The sequence below is a fragment of the Antedon mediterranea genome, chromosome 2 (genome assembly GCF_964355755.1).
Source record: "Antedon mediterranea chromosome 2, ecAntMedi1.1, whole genome shotgun sequence".
NCBI lineage: Eukaryota > Metazoa > Echinodermata > Crinoidea > Comatulida > Antedonidae > Antedon > Antedon mediterranea.
The window spans coordinates 40,857,674-40,880,840 of record NC_092671.1 but is presented as its reverse complement, the minus strand read 5'-3'; the positions used below and the strand labels follow the sequence as shown (position 1 = coordinate 40,880,840).

Below are 23,167 nucleotides of genomic sequence, written 5' to 3'. Positions count from 1 at the left end.
ATAAACGACGGCGTAAGACTAACCACTTGCCTGCTCACAACCACTGTTAAGTGCCACGTCGCAGTCAGTTAGCCAATCAGATTCGAGTTTACAAAGCTTAGCAACGTTAAGTAGGTTCTCAGCTGTGACGTGAACAGGTTGATGAGTAACTTTGGAATTAAGGGAATCCGTGCTTTTATTTGTAAAGTGAAAACATGTTCGTTTAATTACGGGTTTAGTTAATGTTGCATCATTTATTTATTTACGTACCATGTCTAACCATGGAGGTATAGTATTTTTATACCTCAATGGTCTAACTTAGGGTCACCGCAACAATTGTTCCCAATTACAATCAGTTTAATTAAAACAATGTTGCAAGCTCAGTTACAGCTTATAGTGGTAATCAAATTCAAGAAACATTTTTTAATTAATTAAAAAAAAACGCAATATAAAAATATCAAATATTACCTGATGTTAACATTTTATTGTTCATTAAATATATATATTTCACTAGAATTTTACAAAGGAAAGGCTTAAGTAAAAAAAAAAAAAAAAAAACACACAATTTATTAAATATAATTATACAATTACAAAATGCTAATATTAAGAGGTTGTTTGATGGAAACTGTAATTTAGTTATGACAAGGAATAAGATTCTAGTATCTAAATACAAGATAATTTATAGCAAATAAATATTTTTAAGAAATTAAATTACTGGACGGATTCAACTCTGGCTTTAAATCATTCATCACCAACATAATAATATAATACCAGGGAAACTAAGAAGTGAGCGATTGAACTAAAACTAAACAAATTAAACTCAGGTAACATTGTGAATTCACACTTCATTAACAACAACAATAGCAACCAACACTAAATAACATTTCATAAATAAATTTCAAATCATGCACTTCAATTTTAAGAATTCAACCTTATTTAAGAAAGATTTTAAAAATACAAATAATTCTGTTATTAAGTAATTAGGAATATGAATAAGATGTGCGGCCATTGCCATGAGACATTATAATCTACCTGCACTTTGTTCCAGTAAGCGTTGACTCAATACTTAAGTGTGTGTGTAACAGGTTGTATAGTTCTATTCAATTCTACACATGTCGTCAAAACTACCATTCAAACAATAATCTTAATTAATCATTAATTCTATTAGTAAATGTTTTAAATAAATTCTACAGCAGATAGCTGTACACAGCTGGTGAAGGGATTACAAATGCAAAATATATCAAGTTGATGATGTCTGATTAATAAAGTTTTGTTTTGGTCAAGTCAAGTCAAATACTGTACAAATATTATAACACACATAAGTTAGCATTCTTGCAATTTAATACATTCATACAGGTAAAAATCAATTTATCATATTATATAAATCTTTAATTTTTATATTAATTCTCTAATATACAAACAAATCAGTTTAATTTAATTGAATTAACATTTGTATTCAGCGGTACTGCATCATGATGATGCCAAGAATTGGGATTAAATGTCACTAATAATCCAATGCACAAATAAGTGCAACACCTCTTTTTATCCAATGGTACTGTGGCATTGATGATGTTACCTCTGCAAAGAACACAAAGTTTGTTGAATGGCCAGTAGTTGAAAGTGTACCTGAAATAGATAAATTTATTTATTTCAATAGAGAAACACATGGTATTTTATGTAGCGTACATGTGTGGCAGGCTATAGATTATGAAGGCAAAAGTGCTTAATAAAAACATTTTGTATATTTTTCAAAGGGAAAATAATCATAATATAGAGCGTGTATCCAGTGCATGGGAGAATTGAAGAATCCTCTACATGAAACCAGCAATATTATTTAAATTATAAAGGTTTAGATCAGAACAATTAATTTTGAACTGAATGAGATATTACTAACTACAACCCTAAACCAACAAATTCGCTTTCTGTAACTGAAGTTAGATTATTGGCATATTTATTTTTTTGTAAACAATAACATTTCGTTGTTATTACATTATCACTATTAATGAAGTACTACAGTACTATTGTTAGTAAGGTTGAGAATATACAGTACATTCAAACTATTAATGAAGTACTACAGTACTATTGTTAGTAAGGTTGACAATATACAGTACATGCAAACTATTAATGAAGTACTACAGTACTATTGTTAGTAAGGTTGACAATATACAGTACATTCAAACTATTAATGAAGTACTACAGTACTATTGTTAGTAAGGTTGACAATATACAGTACATTCAAACTATTAATGAAGTACTACAGTACTATTGTTAGTAAGGTTGACAATATACAGTACATGCAAACTTTTATGAATAAAATATTTAATTTTTACATCTGAGGATAGGGCTTTAACTTTTTAATGTACCAAATCAATAAATGCCAACAAATATCATTTTCACAGTTATTAGTAATTTAATTCATAATGATGTCTGGATGAGACTACACTGGTTAAAATGGACCTGAAATGGAATTTTGATTTTCAAGAAATTCACACATGTTATTTAAATGTATCAAAGTAACACAAACCCATACAAATAAAAAAAAAATGTATAGTATTTTAAGTAAAAACGAAATTTTAAGATACCATGGTAAATTAGCGAAAATTATTCACGCCATTGCAATATTCTATTTCAACGGCCGTCAGAAGCCTCTATATTCACGACGTCACATATACACACGATGATATGGAGAGCGTGTATGCCGCCCGATAGTCAGTGAATGATCGACGGCCTGGAAAGATATGCGAAGCGTTGACACTAATACTAATTTATTCAATATCTAATGTCGTTGAAATATAGGTCCCGGATCAGGTGCCGTTTTCGGCCACCTCGACTTATATGGACTATACCATTATTATGATAGGGGTGTGGTGTATTATGTTTTATGTAGAGAAGGGTGTCTATTGAATGGGAAGACAATACAATAGAAGGTCGTAGACAATCCTGGTCAAATCATAACACAGGATTATGTAAGATGTGTACAGTACTAACGAAAAAGAAACAGTAAACCATTTTTTATTTAAATGTCCTTCATTAAACTCTGTTAGACAATAATTAAGTATGTACCGGGATAATTTTAATTGTGGACCTCAGGAATTAAAACACCACTTTATGCTAGACAATTTATTCACTGAAAATGAAACATTAAGAAAAATCTTTGATTTTTATTGTAACAAATATTTAATGAAAGCATGGGTTACTAGAGTTATCAGTTATCGGCCCAATCCTATCGGTAGATAAATCATATATTTTATTTTCTTGAACTAAACATAAATAAAACGAAAGAAATAAGGATTGATTTTCGAAAACATAATTGGTCTGACAGTATACATTAATTAAAGTAAAGGAAGTAGAGATTGTTAACAATTATAAGTATCTGGCAGTAGTGTTTGACTAAAGCTAAATGGGTAGACATGATCGTAGTTAAGAAGTTAATTACAAGGCTGTACTGCTTGAGGAAACTCGGTTCTTTGGGGTAAAGCAGGATATTTGTACTATAGAATGTTTATGTTTTACTAATCAGTGATGTTCTATTTGGGCATATTGTTGTATATTGGGCTGTGAATATCAGTAAGGAAATGTAAGGGGATAAAGACCGAATTGAGAAGGTGCTAGGTAGAGCGGGGAAAGTAATTGGTTTGTCTAGTATGCAAATGCTTGACTCGTTCTACAGCGAACGGCTTGCCGATGTATTCCATGCTATATTGGAAGACACCAATGCACTTGAACATATAAGTAAATAAAATGTATTTCTACACAGAAACGTTTAAAAACGTGTTTAAAACATTTTAGAAAGACCAAACCTAAAAACATGCAATGTCAAACGCTGTGTTTTCTGGGAACAAAATGGTACAGATTCATTGACAAAATTATAATATTTATTTGTTTTACTGATTACCTAATAATCAGTATGTGATAAATATACTACTGTCATCTTTATTAAATGTACTACTGTGTTATCGTTAGGTAAATTATATTTTTTATTTGTAACTCGAATAAAAACTTTCTTTATAAATTATATACTTTCTGTATCTATAAATCTGTAAAAATTATATAGAAATAAAGAGCCATAATATACTGCATTAACTTGAAAACTGAAATTAATTCTACAGCATGCAGGGCGTAGTTGTTTTCCCTTTGTTGCTGAAACAACAAGAAAAACAAAAGAACAAAAGCAGCAGTATTTTAACACACTCAATTAATAAATGGGACACCCCTATTTTCCCATCTTTTTATAATGGTATAGTCCATACAAGTCGAGGTGGCCGAAAACGGCACCTGATCCTAGGTTCCTAAAATGTACTTTGTTTGTTCTAAAACCCGAATTTAGAAGGCCTACCTCCCAAACCTTTACTAGGCCTAGGCCCCCAATCCAGCGCGCGGAGTCGATCCACCACCCACATCATGCGGCGAGGCTCCGTTTCATGTGCATCCAAGGACCAAAGCGATATCAAAAACTTGCTGCGCTCATTGTCAAGCCAAAGTAAAATATAAATAAAATTCGTTTTCGAACTGCCTGATTCGTGACAAATAAATTATCTCATCTATATATAAATTATGGTTAATTCTGACATAGGCGAGCACAATGCAAAAACTTCGGTACAAATCTCCGCCTTGGATACCTACCTTATCCGAGATGTACCGCGAAACGTAGATTTGATAACATTAGTGTGCACGCCGACGCTATTGTTCAATATTTATATCTTAGGAAGATATTATAAAGAGTTTTTTAACAACATTTATGATTTCAACATTGGATTTTCCTCTCAATTTCAATTCTTCCCGGTCAAAGTAATTTCCGGGTTTAAGATAAGTTCACCTTGCAACAACCTTAGTTTCAAATATTTTCTCTCTTTTAAACACAAGGGAGCAGTTAAAATAATAGATTTGACCCTAAAGGTGACTGGAAACAGGCACTTTCCATCAATCAATACAGTGTCCCTTTGGAAGACGAAAAAAAAATCAGATATATTTGGCCATTAATCATAGCCATTTCAGTTTTTTGTTTATTTTAAAACATACCGCACGTGTGTGAAGGTACAGTAGTTAAATAATAGGAATTATACTGCAAATTAATAAAGATCAAATTAAATATACGCCATAAAGAATCAGAATATATTGTGGGGAATAGTATTATAAAATTACATAGGGAGATTTGATGATAAGACTTTTTTCGAGTGAAATCCCGATAGCTGAGTTTTATTGAGTAAGCTTGCAGGAATAACTGTAGGCTATCTTCCTGTGTCCCGTTAGGACCGAGATGTCTGCCCACGTTGCAAGCCGTAATGTCTTCTTTCTTGGGCCCACTCTGTCACGGCAGTTAAATTCAAAAGATGATTAAATTAAATAATGTATTAATAATTATTAGGATGGTATTCATTTGAATAAACGCCTCTCCAATAAAACATCACTTTGAATAATACCCCCCCCCCAATCCAACTATCTAATAACCGTCCATCCACATATTTATAACAACACAATTATACTATTTGTAGTAGAATTCACCGCACTGTTATTTACAATTTACCAAGCATTTGTTATTCTTTTTTAGCACTTTTCATATCTATTAGAGGATTTCATTTGATTATAAATGTTACCATATTAAAACTACAAAATTTAACATATCCCTCGAATAAGTACCTCCCTCAAATGACCTCCGCCTCCCCAAAGGGCCCTACCAAACAATAAAAACTGTACTTTAAAATGTTATTAATCATCTAAAACACTGTGAAACAAAGTAGTTTAGTTTTACGAATGTCAAGCATTTTCAATAATGGTAACCGACAGAAAACGTATAAGGAGAACATTATCATTCCGAGAACCATCGTCTACACTTCCTAGAGGGGGAGCGAGCGAAGCGAGCTCACCCTCTAGTATTACTAATTTAATTCTGCTAAACTAAAAACTAAAGAAACTAACACATTTTAGCAGTATAAATTACGAACGATATACAAAAAGGTCACAGTGCATTTCGGCCGCCAATCACTTCGGCCGCCGGTTATGGAACGCCCAAATTCATGAAACTCCAAAAAGGACAAAATATGGCATGATCTTTTCGGCCGCCAGGTATGGCGCGCCAAATTGAAATAGCCAGAAATAACTCATTAACTGTACAGTATTACAGTGAAAAAAAAAACTTTATCAAGTCTATGGAACGTCACAGAGAACTATGGTCATTTAAACTAGAGATCAGTTGTGCAATGGGCTAAATACATTTTGTTTTTGCCGTAGGCATAGATTTAAAGTTATATTAGTTACGGTATATTACCGTCTGAATATTTTGGTCAAAATGAATATTGATTTAATGTTTATTTTTTTATTTATTTTCCCGAAGTCCCGAAGATGCGTGTGCTTTGTAAAAATGTGTTTCTTTTAATATGAATCTGCTGTTTCTGGAATTGAAGACCGCCGATGCGGCTTAATAATACAGTATTTAGGCCTAGTAAAATATTAACATTTTAACACACATGGCGTGTCATACATATTCAAGAATAATTACAATTCTGGCGGCCGAAATTAACAATACATATTTTGTCCTTTTTGGCGTTTCATGAATTTGGCAATTCCATAACCGGCGGCCGAAATGATCAGACACCTACAAAAATACACGAACGGAAAATATGGATACGCATCATTGCGCACGGAGCTGTATCCCGGACAACGTTGCCAGGCCAACTTCGGTATTGCCAGAAAAAAAACGTTGATTTTAAGATTTTAAATCGTCATTTACTCGATGAATAACCGTTTATACGGTAATAATTTTATCTAAAAAAATTCTAAATACGTTTCTGCAAATGCACAAGCATTTTTTAGAAAATACTCCATAGATTTCAAGAGTTATAGCCAAAAAACTGCAAATTGTCCATTGGAGGGATAGGAATATATTCGCAAAGTGACGTCACCTGCGAATTTTTTTGATTTTCAAATGGGGCTTTCCCCAAAAGGGCCAATTTATATTTTGTAACAATATACATTCTAGCAACACCTAATAGCCCCCAAAACATCATTCTAAAATGAAAAAAATCGAAAATCCACTTCAGGTCCATTTTAAGGAAGAAAGATTTAATTTAATGAAAACAATTTGTATTCTATCAATAATACAGTAATTCTTACCAGCTCTAGTAAGTGTTTTATATACAGGACATACATAGATGCCACTGGACGGTTGAACTCTGTTGGCAACAGGTATCAGTTGAATAACTGGCATATCTGTATACAATTCCTTTGGTCTAGATTCAGTTAATTCATGTTTATGATAATCCCAGCGAGCACCCTCTAAGTATAAGCCTCTTACATAACAGCCATTTTCTGGTCTTTCTGTCAACTCTGAAGCGGCTTCTCTCATCACCTAAATATAAAAAATAAACTTACTGAATGCGCTCTCTAAAGCTTTCTACATTAAAAAAAAACTTAAGAGCCATATATTTTCATGCAACTTTAACAAAGTTATGGACCCTGCAAAATAAAAAACTCAAGAAGTCTTCTTCTCTTGAATTTAAAATAACAAACCTTAAAATCAAATGTAATGGTATCAATTGAGATAACAGCTCTCCTTGCATAGTTCTGTAAAGTACCAGTTAAGAATGCTTGAGGAAAGAAGAATCCAGAGATCCAAAATACACTTGGAATTCCCTTTGTAATCCAATCTTGTACAAAATCCATTCTGGTTACCAGATCTGATACCCATGATGAAAGTGGTTTCAGAGAAGGATATGCCTGGCATATGTAAGACAAATTAAAATATTATTATATAAAACAATTTGTACAGACTACAGGAAGTGATCTAGTGAGTAGAATGGATTTCTTTTGTTTTTACATTTAAGTATGGTACTTTGTAAAATAACAAAAGAACTGTGGTTTAAACTTGGTTGGTTGACCCAGTACTGACCTTATTAGCCCACATTGTTGGAACTGTATTGTTAAACATTTGGTTTGACATTGTCTCTAGTTCTTCTGACATTACAACTAAACCTTTCAAAGCTTTCAGGACATCATGTAATCCTTTGTGGATCACAACCAATAGACGATTGTATCTGTAGATAAATAAAACATGTAAATTATATGAAAAAAAACATATATTTTATATCAACAAACAGAGGATTGTATCTGTGGATAAAACATGTAAAGAATATGAAAAAAAAACCTGAAGATACGTATTTGTATTATACTTTATAACTTGTTTTAATCAATTTAACAGATTGAACATAAATTTGTATGCAGATTGTAAACATTGTTTTGGCTGACTACTACCATACTCAATACGGTGTATGAGAGGCAGCATTGGCAAATTAATTACAGTGCAGTTACTATTATACACTAATAATTATGAAATGACTGTTAGTGGTACTACATACCTAATAACCTCTTGTATTAAGACAGTGTTCATAGACTCTTCATATCTAACTGGGTGTTTGTCAATTACCATGTTAATATCAACTGCGTTTGGTACAACATCCAAAATCCTTTTCGCCATTTCTTCAATCACCTAAACATAGAATTTTAATTTATTTTATTATCATATATAAAACAAGATATATTTCTTAAAAGAAACGCGGCTCGTGGTTTTAATTATTGTTCTTTCCTTAGAAATAACTATTTATTATCAAACATTTTGTGTCATGTAAATATAGCCTGGCCTACTACAGAACAAAAATATACTATAGTAAGTACTGTAAATATAGCCTGGCCTACTACAGAACAAAAATATACTATAGTAAGTACTGTACATATAGCCTGGCCTACTACAGAACAAAAATATACTATAGAAGTACTGTAAATATAGCCTGGCCTACTACAGAACAAAAATATACTATAGTAAGTACTGTACATATAGCCTGGCCTACTACAGAACAAAAATATACTATAGTAAGTACTGTACATATAGCCTGGCCTACTACAGAACAAAAATATACTATAGTAAATACTGTACATATAGCCTGGCCTACTACAGAACAAAAATATACTATAGTAAGTACTGTACATATAGCCTGGCCTACTACAGAACAAAAATATACTATAGTAAGTACTGTACATATAGCCTGGCCTACTACAGAACAAAAATATACTATAGTAAGTACTGTACATATAGCCTGGCCTACTACAGAACAAAAATATACTATAGTAAGTACTGTACATATAGCCTGGCCTACTACAGAACAAAAATATACTATAGTAAGTACTGTACATATAGCCTGGCCTACTACAGAACAAAAATATACTATAGTAAGTACTGTACATATAGCCTGGCCTACTACAGAACAAAAATATACTATAGTAAGTACTGTACATATAGCCTGGCCTTCTACAGAACAAAAATATACTATAGTAAAGTACTGTACATATAGCCTGGCCTACTACAGAACAAAAATATACTATAGTAAGTACTGTACATATAGCCTGGCCTACTACAGAACAAAAATATACTATAGTAAGTACTGTACATATAGCCTGGCCGCGTAATACAGAACAAAAATATACTATAGTAAGTACTGTACATATAGCCTGGCCTACTACAGAACAAAAATATACTATAGTAAGTACTGTACATATAGCCTGGCCTACTACAGAACAAAAATATACTATCTGAGTAAAGTACTGTACATATAGCCTGGCCTACTACAGAACAAAAATATACTATAGAAGTACTGTACATATAGCCTGGCCTACTACAGAACAAAAATATACTATAGTAAGTACTGTACATATAGCCTGGCCTACTACAGAACAAAAATATACTATAGTAAGTACTGTACATATAGCCTGGCCTTCTACAGAACAAAAATATACTATAGTAAGTACTGTACATATAGCCTGGCCTACTACAGAACAAAAATATACTATAGTAAGTACTGTACATATAGCCTGGCCTACTACAGAACAAAAATATACTATATAGTAAGTACTGTACATATTCCGGTGTGAGGCTTACTTCCTAAGGTCGTAGTGACCTACATACCGCAACATTCAATGTTCTCATTGTATAAATGACATTTGATTAAAACATCAATCTTAGGTAAAATTTATATTTTAGAAAGTCGGTTGGTGATTGACAGAGATTATCATTATAATTTATGACCACCTGGTCCATAATATAATGTGATTAAAATGAAAAAGCACTTACCTCTTCTCGTGTCCGTCCTGAGCCTGATGCTGTTTTTGGTTGCAGTTTGAGCAAGCCAGTCAGTAGACTAAATGTTTCATTTTGAGCAAATGTGATATTGGCATTGTCATGAAGTCCAAATATTTCAGGTGTATCATTAATTGGTAAGCTTTTGATGTAGGAAATGTAACCCTTTAACAAAATCATAATCAATATCAGTATATAATTGGTAAAAAATATATATTATAAATCTTAACATAGCAGTTGATATACTTTTTAACAAAGAAAGGGTACTGTATTTATATATATATATTTTGCAAACTGAAAAAAATGACAATGCTGTTGGTATCAGTGGCTGGATCTCAATGGAGATACAAAAATAAAAAGTGAAAAGCTAAATCAAAACGATAAAGTAAACAGCCAGAAAAGTTAGCAGAGCTTTCGGGCAAGTGACTAGCCCTTCATCAGTGCAAGTGAGGGAATTTGGATAAAGTCATAGCATCTGTTGAATTGCTGTATCTTATACTATAATTCAAATGGATAAGATAATGCTTTTATGTAGTAAGATATATATACAGTAATGCTTTTATGTAGTAAGATATATATATATATATATATATATATATATATATATATATATACGTTAAGTCTGGAAAAGAAGTAAAAACTACAGTTTGGTCTCTTCAGGCTTGTTTCGTGAGTCGTGCAACTCACTCATCAGGAGACTATAATCTAATATATATATATATCTTACTTCATAAAAGCATTATCTTATCCATTTGAATTATAGTATAAGATACAGCAATTCAACAGATGTCCTTATTCTCACAATCTCAGTAAAAACAACACATGCTTTGCAAGAGTTTAATAATTAACAAACTTGTACTCATTTCCTACAGTCATAAAGGTCATTAAAATATGGTATAATAGTATCAGTAGAAGTTTTATGCTTGTTGAACAATTGATAAAAACATTCTTATAGCAATATGCTATGTTTACAGATTGAATTCAATTGTAAACCATCCAATAAAGCTAATAATAATAATAATTCATTCATAATTTACTTTCCTATTTTTTTTAAATTTCTGTTTTTAAAGAATGCTATGTCACACTAAATATATATATGTTGTTGTTCAATAGACATGTGGCTTTGACTTACTTAGACTGTATAATGGCTAGACAATTTAACAAGGAAATAGATAATCCCCTTGAGTTATTGAGAGTGTCTCAACTAAATCTGTGATTATATTTGGCTAATACGTCATCACTAATTTCTAGTCAAAATAAACAAAAAATACTCTACACAGTGTTTTATTTCATGGGATTTCATCTATATTTATATTCTGTATAATTCTAGATTTACTAAAACAGAGGCTGTATGGCAAATAGAAAGAACATATTTACATTGTGATCCATGTTGGTAGGTATTTGTCTGTATTTTCCAGAAGGTGAGTAGATGTGATCTTCATTTAAAACATCTTTATTATAATAATCTTGCAAGATATTCATAATACAACGTCTATCTTGATCATCAGTCACACGGCCTCCATAATTTATGTGTCCAGCAGTATATTTTAACACCTAAATACAAATCACATTAAAGAAAATAAATAACATTTATGTGTCCAGCAGTATATTTTAACACCTAAATACAAATCACATTCAAGAAAATAAATAACATTTATGTGTCCAGCAGTATATTTTAACACCTAAATACAAATCACATTCAAGAAAATAAATAACATTTATGTGTCCAGCAGTATATTTTAACACCTACATACAAATCACATTAAAGAAAATAAATAACATTTATGTGTCCAGCAGTACATTTTAACACCTAAATACAAATCACATTCAAGAAAATAAATAACATTTATGTGTCCAGCAGTATATTTTAACACCTAAATACAAATCACATTAAAGAAAATAAATAACATTTATGTGTCCAGCAGTATATTTTAACACCTAAATACAAATCACATTCAAGAAAATAAATAACATTTCAATTTGTAGTTGACAACTTTTTACAAAGTAGACTGGAATTAGTAATAATAAAAAGCATAGAAATAAACTTGCCTTAAATGGAATTGTGTCATACTCCAATAAGAACATCTTGAGTTGGCTAATACAGATACGCATGTCACCTGTTGTAAATTCATATGGGATGTTGAAGCCAAGGGCACCAAACTTACGCCTTTCAATGTTTACACCGTGAAAGAGACACAGAGACAGAAGAAGAGTTTTGAATGCAGGAGTCTAAATAACATGAAAATGAAAATGTAGGTATGCAACTAGAACGTCGCTCTATTTCAGGGCCCTTGTTATTCTTCATGTTGGTATAAGTATATGAAAAAGTACTCCTTAATGATTTAGAAGTGGTTACTTCACTATGAAATCAAACATGTAATGCCTAAGTAGTAGTAATTGATTCACACATAGTTACTGTAACTTCATGATTGTTAGATGTATAATCATCATAATATATATTTACCTGAATAAATTGTAATTTTTATTATTGTCTGGATAAAAAAAATATAAATTTAACTGATGAAATATGATTTGGTAAACAAAGGAGTTACAAACTAGATTACCTTTTCTCCACAAGAATTGAGGAAGTCGTCATTAAGATTTGCATAGGCTGACAGAAGATTAGCTTTTATTCCTCTGGGAGGTTCAATTGTCATCTTTGAACTGTTCTGTAAAATTGCAACTGGAAATTTAGGACTTGGCAGACTTGTCAACCACAAACGGAAATCTCGGTGAACCTGCAACAAAAAAAATAATACAATAAATTTGCCATTATTGAAATTGTTATTCCACAATCCATTCAATTTGATTTAATTAATCAATAAAAATGATCTTTGGAATGAAGAGTTTCATAAATGAGTTGAGTGATTTTCTGCCTTATAATATCCACATTATTATTATTATTACCTTATCAGTGTCAATATTTTCAATCAATCTCTCCAATGATGGCATCCAGCTTGGTGACAAGTGACAATTCTGAAAGAATACCCACTTACCACGGTCCATAGCACTTCGCATCAATGCCTCAGCACGAGGTCCCTACAGAAAAGAAAACATAATTAATAGGATTATATGGAATAGTTTGAAATAATGTGTTTGTTTAGGGTTAGACACACAATTAGACATTGACTTAGATAATGAAATTACTCTACCTGTCCTTGTCCAAGTGATATAGAAGTCAGTTTCTTAGAAAATCTCATTTCCTCAGCAAATTTGTAGAGATCTGCTGCAGGATCAGTACCAGCAGACAAGACAAACACCAGAGGTGATGCTGGAGAAGACTCTTTAAATGCTATTGAAAGATCAGCAGTTTGTGGCTCAATGAAGCGTTGACCCAAGTGGGTAGATACAAAGTCCTGTTAAACAAATTGAAATGTGTAAAATCATTGGCTGGTGGTTTGTTAACTTGTAAATTAAGTCTTGAAATAAAACAAACCTGCATGGCATTGGTAACTTTATCTGCACGTATACACCTTAATACAAGAATCCTTTGGAAGCTATCAAGCTTGGTGTTCCAGTCTCCAGGCTGGTCCTCTTGGTGGGGGTCTGCACTGTCAAAGATCCTCTTGTATCCATCAAGGTGATTTGAAAAGTCTTCAGCAAACACTTCAAAGGTTTTCTATACAAGAAACAATAAATAATGAGACAACCAATGATGAAGGGAATGTATCTAGTAATTGCCTAAGAGTATTAATGACATGTTTTCTTAAAACCAATACAAAATTAGCATATTTGTATTTTTTATCGTATTTTAGTATTTTAAATGCATTTTATATCCTATCTTGCAAAGAAAGACAATTTTCTAAAAATATTACTTTTTTTTCTATTTCTACTGAACCACTTTAGAAATCAATGCCTTAGCACTGAAAGTGTCATTCAGTATTGAGACAGAATAAATAAATAAATGTCATGTCTTTTACCAGTGATGCCATTGACAGGATCTCTTTCCAAGCTCTTTCTGACAACCATTCCTTAGCTGGGTTTGGAAGCTCTTTTGGAACTGTAGTTCCACCAGACAATAAGAAACGCCATTCATCCTAAAGATAAACCAAAATTATGTATTTCTACCGTCTTGATGTGAATTTAGAGAAAAAAATGTATTCTAGGAAATTTGTTATACCTCTCCCCTGTCCCTCTTTCCTAACATCTTGAAACTGTGGCCTGAAGTCTTAGAAGTATTGTTTGTATAAACAGCACCACTAAAACAAAGTAATCATCTTAAAATACAATTAAAAATCATTACAACTCACCATATTAAATCATTACAACTCACCATATTAAATCATTACAACTCACCATATTAAATCATTACAACTCACCATATTAAATCATTACAACTCACCATATTAAATCATTACAACTCACCATATTAAATCATTACAACTCACCATATTAAATCATTACAACTCACCATATTAAATCATTACAACTCACCATATTAAATCATTACAACTCACCATATTAAATCATTACAACTCACCATATTAAATCATTACAACTCACCATATTAAATCATTACAACTCACCATATTAAATCATTACAACTCACCATATTAAATCATTACAACTCACCATATTAAATCATTACAACTCACCATATTAAATCATTACAACTCACCATATTAATTTGTCCATCATTCTGCATAATTCGTGTACAAAGCAAGAATGCAAAGAGCAACTTGTGTTTCTCAAACAAACTGCGACAGACATTGCTGTACAAACTGAAGGTGAAGTATTCATTGATGTTCACAATACGTTGTGCCACGTTTTCTGGGGAAACATAGGTGGATACATTATAGGTGACAGAAACAACTAACAACTGTACTTAGACTAGCTTTACATTATTTTGGCTTTGTAAAATGTGTTTCTACTAATATAGCAGATAAAAACAAACCTGCTCTTTCAGAGTTTGCAATGCCAGCCAAGAAGATGTTGATGAACCATTCAAGTGAGTACTGGTACATAGGATCAATGTTTGCAAGATCTGTTGTACAAAAAAACAACAGCTGTGTACGGATTGATACAGGAATGTACTGGGAACGAGTTTCATCTATTTCACGTTCTGTTTGCTCAGCAACCACTACTTTAGCCTATTAAGAACAAAAGCAACAGAACAAGTAAAAAAGAACAAGTAAAAATGAACATCTTAATCATACTGACAACAAATATTCAAAAGGATTTGAGCTGCTAACCTGAATTTCATGAGCTTTGACTTTTGATGCTTCCAAAGTAGCAATGAGATCAATGTCATCTACAGGATTGCCCTCTGAATTGCTTAGTCGTTCCAGAATCTTGTCTTCAATCTCTTTCAATTCTTGCTTCATCTTCGCATTGCTTACAATCAACTGGTTTTTAGCTTCTTCAAGATCTGGTCGTTCCTCAGCTACCACCAAACCTAAAAGCTGGTCCTCAAGACCACTAAGTGAAAACAACATATTAAAGTTTCCAACTTTCAATATAGAGGGCACTATTCCTTATTATCTAAAAGACCTTTATGAAAAAAACAACATTAACAATTTCTGTTCTTATACAGCACAATTTATGTTTTTATATTTTATATGTTTATTTTGTAAAAGTGTACTTATTTGGCATTTACCTTGGTGACAGAGTAAAGTTAACCAGTGTGACTTTGGTGGATACCTCTGGGGTATAGTGTGGGTTAGGTAACTTTGTAGTAACATAAAACTTAAAGTCATCATGATATGGTATAACAGCATCTCCCAGCTTGATTACTGTGCTTCCTTGCTGCTTGAATGTCTAGAATAAAATGTACAAATAAATCAAATTTACTGCTAATTGATTAATGAGAACCTTTGAAGAGTCTATGAGAATAGAAGGGTAACATGTGATGTGCGTATCAAGGATGGATGTTGAATACTATGTATATATATTTATTGGAGTGAAGCCAACATACTTGTCGAAGTAGAATAGGAATGTGACATGTGATGAGTATATCAAGGATGGATGTTAAATACCATGTATATACGGTATATTTATTGAATTAAAACCAACATACTTGTCGAAGTAGTATAGGTTCAAGAGCTGGATCTAGTTCTTCTGCAATGTTCTCCAACAAACAAGGTTTACCAAACCTTACAGCATTCTCAAGACTCCTCAAGAAATCCCTGTCTGTTAATTTTATCACATCAACTCCATTGTCCTTTTCCTGTAATCAAAGTGTATGCTTTGTATTATAGTTTAACCAAAGACTTAAATTGAGGGAATCTGGTAAACAAATCCACTAAAGTAAGTCTAAAGTAAGTAAGTAACTCAACTACCATTACAAGTTTTCCTAAATCATTATGAAAAACTGAGAAATGAACTTACTAAAGTCTTTATCCATTTATTAGCCTGTCCTTGAGGGTCAATGAACAACGGCCATCGTTGTGAGAACTGCACAATTACACCATTTTCTACTGATAGATTGTCTCGAGGGAGGCCAGCAATCTGCCAAGTACGGATTTTGACTGGGTCACCAAAAGTGTTCTGGAAATTACAGTCACTGGTGTGAGGTACATGATGTGCATCTAATGCAGCTATCCATTCCTCAGCCATTGAAAGTCTGTACTCTCCCTGCAAAATAGAAGAAAGAATGTATATATTTTTATCAAATTTTGTAAAATACTACTTTTCAGCCTTTTGGCTGCCGTTGTATTTTGATGTCTTTTTATGAATAAATATACCTAAATATATACTATCTCAGTCAATTTGATAAATTAAAAGATTAAACCTCATACAGGGTATGATGATGCATATTCCTATCATCGGTCAGTTGTATGAAAAATTAAAACAGAAGCCTAAATCCTTTAAAATCAATTTGTGTAAACTGCTGGTTGTCAGGTACATAACACAACATATTATATTATTATTTAATAACTTACAGTGAATGGACCAAGGTACGCCACATAACCAGCAGATATGAGGACATCACCTACAATACTGTCTATGATCTCATTCAGTTTAGATACAGATTCCTGCCATCGATCCTTTTCATCAGCTAAGCCACCTATTAACTACAACACAAAGAAATGTTAAATAATTTAGCTGTCTTTAACTTAGGTACAAGCAATTAAGGAGAATATGTAAATGATCTGCAACAATAATGATAATATAGCAAGGTTCAATACATTCAGTCTATAGGTGTTCAAGTTTTATCATTATTGTGTTTTCACAAACAGGTATAAAAGCAAAATTGATTGCTGATTATAAAACAGAATATCAATAAAAACATTAAAAAAGTTCATGGCATATAGAGAACGTACACTATAGTGTAACTGATGTAAAGTTTTCAACTCATTGGAATGTTAATTTTATACTGCAATAATGATGTACAGTATGTAATTCATTGCAATACACTTAGTCTCACGTTATACTGTGTATTACCTTATCAGCTCTTCCTAATCTAGCTTTACATTGTTCACATTTCATACTGCAATAATGATGTACAGTGTGTAATTCATTGCAATACATTTAGTCTCATGTTATACTGTGTATTACCTTATCAGCTCTTCCTAATCTAGCTTTACATTGTTCACATTTTATACTGCAATAATGATGTACAGTATGTAATTCATTGCAATACATTTAGTCTCACGTTATACTGTGTATTACCTTATCAGCTCTTCCTAATCTAGCTTCACATTGTTCACATTTCATACTGCAATAATGATGTACAGTATGTAATTCATTGCAATACATTTAGTCTCACGTTATACTGTGTATTACCTTATCAGCTCTTCCTAATCTAGCTTTACATTGTTCACATTTTATACTGCAATAATGATGTACAGTATGTAATTCATTGCAATACATTTAGTCTCATGTTATACTGTGTATTACCTTATCAGCTCTTCCTAATCTAGCTTTACATTGTTCACATTTCATACTGCAATAATGATGTACAGTATGTAATTCATTGCAATACATTTAGTCTCACGTTATACTGTGTATTACCTTATCAGCTCTTCCTAATCTAGCTTCACATTGTTCACATTTCATTTCAAGCTCTTCCTTCTTAGCAACACAATCATTATATTTGGCTTGTAGTGTAGCTATACCATCTTCAACCTCACGTAGACGGCCTCGTGCTGCATCCAACACCCGCTGAGTCTCTGCCAAATCTGCTTGAGCTATACGCAATTGTTCCTGGTGAGGTTAAACAACTTAGTCAGATGGAGTAGTAACAATAAATCAACAATATTGGACTGTAGATAAACTGGCTTTGAAATAATATATCAGATATATTACTAAAATGAAAAACAGTACAATAATACATTTATGAATTAAATATAAAAAACATTAAAAATGTTAATATTGTAGTAAAAAATATTTTGTTTAAAAGCACATTTCACACTGAACTAAACGTCTTTGAAATTACTTTTGCATAAATCACAGTGTGACAAAATCAGTGTCTCCTTAAAACATATCAAAAAGAAAATTTATAAGTATCAATTAATAATAATACTAATAACAATCAAAATACATAACAATGTACTGCATATATTAAACATGAATCATATCACATGACTTGCAGCACAACACCTATACATACATTTAGCAATTATACTTGTTAAAATACATACCATTTTAAAATAGTTAAATTGATACACAAATAATATTTTAAAATGTTATACATGGACCAAGAAAATGTTAATAAAGCATTAAGAGATGACATTATTGACCTTTGATAGTTAACTGCTTCAGTACATTATTTAGTACAATTAAACAATATTACATATCAAAATACCTGATGTTCCAATATATCTTCCTTAACAATGAAAGAAAGTGAAGTTTGAGGGTTTAGCAATGTACAATGTTTTTACTGAATAAATCTGAATTATAATGGATACTTACATTACTCTAGTAATGTAACCAAGTAGACTTACTCTCTTAGGTGCAACTGCTTTAGCAACAAAGTGGTATTTGTGCATTGCTCTTGTCCACTGACAGATTGATGTACATGCTTTGGACACCTTAGCAATGGCAGCTGGTGTGAACTCTTCGCTGTCAATGTATGGCTGAATCTTGTTAATTATTGAATCTGTTATGTTATCCTATACAATAAAAATAATAGTACAGTTTAATGTGCATATTATGACCAACCAACCACCAGTAGAATATTTATCTTTTTTTCACATAAGAATTATAACTTGTGTATTCCATTTGCCTGAGCACTCTACTACTAGCTGATCATCTCTTTTCACAGGAAATTTAACATTGTAGATACGACATCTACCAAAACTGATCACCTTTTCATATGTAAATAAGCCATTTAACACTGACCTATATCCACACTGTAGTATTAATTCTGACTGTTATGTAAAAGTAAACTGGGACAAAGTATCAACAAATGATATCGATAAATATTGTATGATTACTGACCAACTTTTGAGTAGACTTAATGTAAGTAGTGAAGGTTTTACTTGCTCTCATGACAAATGTTCGAATGAGGAGCATATCAATAAAATAGATAAGCTGTACAATGATGTTGTTAAGTGCCTTCAACAAGCATCTGATATTGCCTTGAGTAACTCAAAAAGGGGAAAGAATAATATTAATGCACATATCGTTCCTGGATGGAATGACCATGTCTCGGATTTACACAGTATTGCTAGAGAAGCCTTCTTGTTTTGGAAAGAGAATGGTAAACCTAGAAATGATCCATTATATGAAGCAATGAAAACATCTCGCTCTAGATTCAAATTAGCTCTTAGAACTTGTAAAGCTAATGAAAATCAACTCAGAGCAGATTCTATGGCCCAATCGTTTACTCAAAATGATTATCAATCTTTTTGGAAACAGATTAAGAAATCTAAAACCAACTCTAACATACTTTCCAACTCAATTGATCAGGCTAAAGGTGAAGATGAAATTTGTGAACAATGGGCTAATCATTATGAATCATTATTTAATTGTATCTCTGATGTCTCCAATGAAAAGTTTGTTAATGATTCGTTATATACACATGCATATGACTGTTTATGTACTAATTCTTTGCAAGTTAATGATTTTATTAATAAACTCCCCATGGGTAAATCCCCTGGATTTGATGGTTTGACAGGCGAACACATTATGTATGCGAGTAAGCGAATTTCTGTAGTCCTCAGTATATGCTTTAATGCCATGATATCTCATGGTCATGTGACAAAAGAGATATCTAAAGTTGTGCTCATACCAATTGTGAAATCTATCCTATTGCGCTTGAATGCGTGATGTCTAAAGTGTTTGTGAGTCTATTTTGATTTATATGTGTGGTGATACACTCAAATCAAATGACCGACAGTATGCGTTTAAAAATGGTCATTCAACTGAAACATGTATTTTTATTCTCAAACAGACAATCGAATTTTATAATAGAAATGGTAGCCCGATTTATGCCTGTTTTTTAGATGCCTCCAAAGCATTTGATCGTATTAATCATTATAGGGGAACCCCCTTATGTGTAGTTAGAGTTCTTGTGTCTTGGTATACCAATCAAAGGTTTCATGTTCGCTGGGGAAAGTCATTGTCTAGAGACTTCTCAGTTACCAATGGTGTTAGACAAGGTGGAGTTATGTCTCCTTTACTTTTTAATATTTATATGGATGATTTAATTGTCAATCTCAGTATGTCTCGCAATGGATGCGAATTACACGGTATAAAACTAAACAACCTTAGTTACGCGGATGATATGGTACTTATTGCACCATCTGCCTCCGCATTACAACATCTAATTCATATGTGTGAAAAATACTCATTAACGCATGATATATTGTATAACAAGAAAAAATCTGTATGTATGTTATTCTGTCCTACAGTCAGGATTGTCAAAGCTTCCCACTTTAAACTTATTTGAGTCGGAACTTGACTTTGTTAGAGTTTTTAATTACTTGGGTCACACTTTAACACCCGATTTGAAAGATGATACGGATATCAAACGACAGTACAGGTCATTGTGCATTAGAGCTAATACACTATGTAGAACTTTCTCAAAATGCTCTAAAAACATAAAGTGTTTTTTGTTTAAAACATATTGTAGTAACTTATACTGTGCTTCTTTGTGGGCAAATTTTAATGTAAAATCTATGGAAGCACTAAAGGTGTGCTTCAACAATGCCTTACGCCTGATCCTTAATAAACCTAGGTCATGCAGTGCCAGCACCATGTTTGTAGAAAACCACATCTGCTCGTTCTACGAACTACAACGTAAGGTGGTATTTGGCATGTTGTGCAGGTTAGGGAGGTCAGGCAATATTGTCATAAAATGTATTCATGAATTTGCTTTTCCTTCATCCAATCTACATAGTAGATGGATGAAGCTATTGTTCTAACCATGTGACTATGTAGCGTAGGTTTTTGTTTTTTTTATATATCTACATATATATATATATATATTTGTTATATTTGCAATAATGTACACTAATTTGTTACTGAACTATGGAGAATTTTTTTTTTTTTCCGAAATAAAAGATGAATGAATGAATATGTAAATATTAGCCATCTACGACTGACCTTATCATATGTAAATAAGCCATCTAAAAACTTTCCAGGATCTTGCAGCAAGTTCTTGCCAGGTTCCCAGTAATCATCCACTTTGGTTCCAGGTTTCTCACCAGCAACCTTCTTTGCTTTAACACCTTTCATGATGCACACAGCTTCAATCACCATCCTCACACCTGCAGGAGGGCGCTGCATTGCTCGTACCTGGAGATAAACATGAGTTGTGCTTTAATAATGTACTTAATGATAGCCAACAATGATCAGTTGTGCTTTAAGTGGTATTGTGTAATAATGTAAGGCTATACAAAATATAAAAAATATTGTAATTAAGTACCTCAACAACATCATTTCTGTTAAGTGATTTCAAGCTTGCAAGAGCAGCATCAAGGGCTGGAAGTGCTTCATTTAAGTCTTTCTGTGCAGAGTCTGCAATAGCTTGTGTTTCTTTAGCTTTAACTGTTGCCTGCTGTTCTTCCTTTTGTACCACAGCCTTAGTCTCATTAGCAATCACACTATCCTCTGCAATCTGTTTCATTGTAACCTCTGTCTCTCTAGCAGCTTCCTCTAACATTGGTCGCATTGTTTCAAGTTCTTCTAACATCTTGGTAACCTCATCAGCAGTACGCAACAGCTTATCAAGACCAGTCTTTGTTCTGTTTCTTGCCGTTCTTAGCTCATTGGTCTTGAGTCCAATCAGCTTTGAGAAGATGCCAAGTAATTCAAGATAGCTGGTTGGTGTAACATAATTATGTCTGGACAACTCAGCAAGATACTTGATAGATTTTGTAGCAACAGATTGATGGATATCAACGCACACATTCACCTACAAAAGATTTAAAATTTGTTTAAAAAATGTCTACAATGGATTTATTATGTTTACCTCATTTTCTTGAGGAAGAAATAAATGTTAAGTTGAATTGAATTGAATTGAACTTACATAATAGTACTTGGATAGATAATAGATAACATATTTTAAATAACTTACCAGACCATTATTGACATCATCATCATCTTCTAATTCAGTAATATCTTTTAAGAAATTCTGTGCAACAGACCTAAGAGCTTGATCAGGCCACTCACTAAACCAATCAATTGTACAACAGTTTACAAGTGACGGAAACTGTCTTAATCTTGCACGGAAAATCTCACCAATAGGGCTAGAAAAAAATATGAATAAATAAAATAATTAAATTGTACTAAAAAATGTATTAGTATATCAAAATCCTTATATTACATACAGAATATTATATTTTAATACTAATTTATTTTGATGTGAAATTGTTATAATGGCCACCGCAGACATTTGCTAATTGATGATTGATTCAATTAAGACTTACCTCATGCAGAGCACAGTGTGTGTGTTACTCTTGACTCGCTTTGTGTATGTTGAAAACAGGTTAGCTTTAGTAGCCTGAAGGCCTGTTTCTTGTACTATAGGTTTCATAGCATTGTAAATCTGATCTAACTCATCAAAGCTGTAAATGTTAGGTACATCTCCAGAATTCAAAATGTTGTTGATATCCTCAAGGAATGACTCACTCTTAATCTATTATAAATTAAAGACTAAATTAATTCCTAATTCATGTA

General features: G+C 32.3%; 1 protein-coding gene across 2 annotated transcripts in view; it reads right to left on the bottom strand.

The window, feature by feature from the left end:
• Window positions 1–295: 295 nt before the first annotated feature.
• LOC140041148 (dynein axonemal heavy chain 1-like) overlaps window positions 296–23,167 on the bottom strand; it is a 51,241-nt gene continuing 28,369 nt past the window's right edge. For both annotated transcript variants that reach the window (XM_072087572.1, XM_072087573.1), the window contains 26 exons: window positions 22,918–23,126; window positions 22,566–22,737; window positions 21,915–22,403; window positions 21,593–21,784; window positions 18,988–19,155; window positions 18,056–18,247; window positions 16,984–17,115; window positions 16,430–16,675; window positions 16,119–16,268; window positions 15,699–15,859; window positions 15,295–15,520; window positions 14,997–15,192; window positions 14,721–14,872; window positions 14,023–14,139; window positions 13,539–13,721; window positions 13,255–13,458; window positions 13,010–13,141; window positions 12,667–12,840; window positions 12,152–12,331; window positions 11,480–11,656; window positions 10,097–10,267; window positions 8,331–8,461; window positions 7,865–8,009; window positions 7,486–7,692; window positions 7,090–7,324; window positions 296–1,605 (listed from right to left, as the gene is read on the bottom strand). In XM_072087572.1, coding sequence (XP_071943673.1) covers window positions 1,484–1,605; window positions 7,090–7,324; window positions 7,486–7,692; window positions 7,865–8,009; window positions 8,331–8,461; window positions 10,097–10,267; window positions 11,480–11,656; window positions 12,152–12,331; window positions 12,667–12,840; window positions 13,010–13,141; window positions 13,255–13,458; window positions 13,539–13,721; window positions 14,023–14,139; window positions 14,721–14,872; window positions 14,997–15,192; window positions 15,295–15,520; window positions 15,699–15,859; window positions 16,119–16,268; window positions 16,430–16,675; window positions 16,984–17,115; window positions 18,056–18,247; window positions 18,988–19,155; window positions 21,593–21,784; window positions 21,915–22,403; window positions 22,566–22,737; window positions 22,918–23,126 — 4,863 coding nt within the window. In that variant the 3' untranslated portion in view covers window positions 296–1,483. The remainder of the gene's footprint in view (window positions 1,606–7,089; window positions 7,325–7,485; window positions 7,693–7,864; window positions 8,010–8,330; window positions 8,462–10,096; window positions 10,268–11,479; window positions 11,657–12,151; window positions 12,332–12,666; window positions 12,841–13,009; window positions 13,142–13,254; window positions 13,459–13,538; window positions 13,722–14,022; window positions 14,140–14,720; window positions 14,873–14,996; window positions 15,193–15,294; window positions 15,521–15,698; window positions 15,860–16,118; window positions 16,269–16,429; window positions 16,676–16,983; window positions 17,116–18,055; window positions 18,248–18,987; window positions 19,156–21,592; window positions 21,785–21,914; window positions 22,404–22,565; window positions 22,738–22,917; window positions 23,127–23,167) is intronic.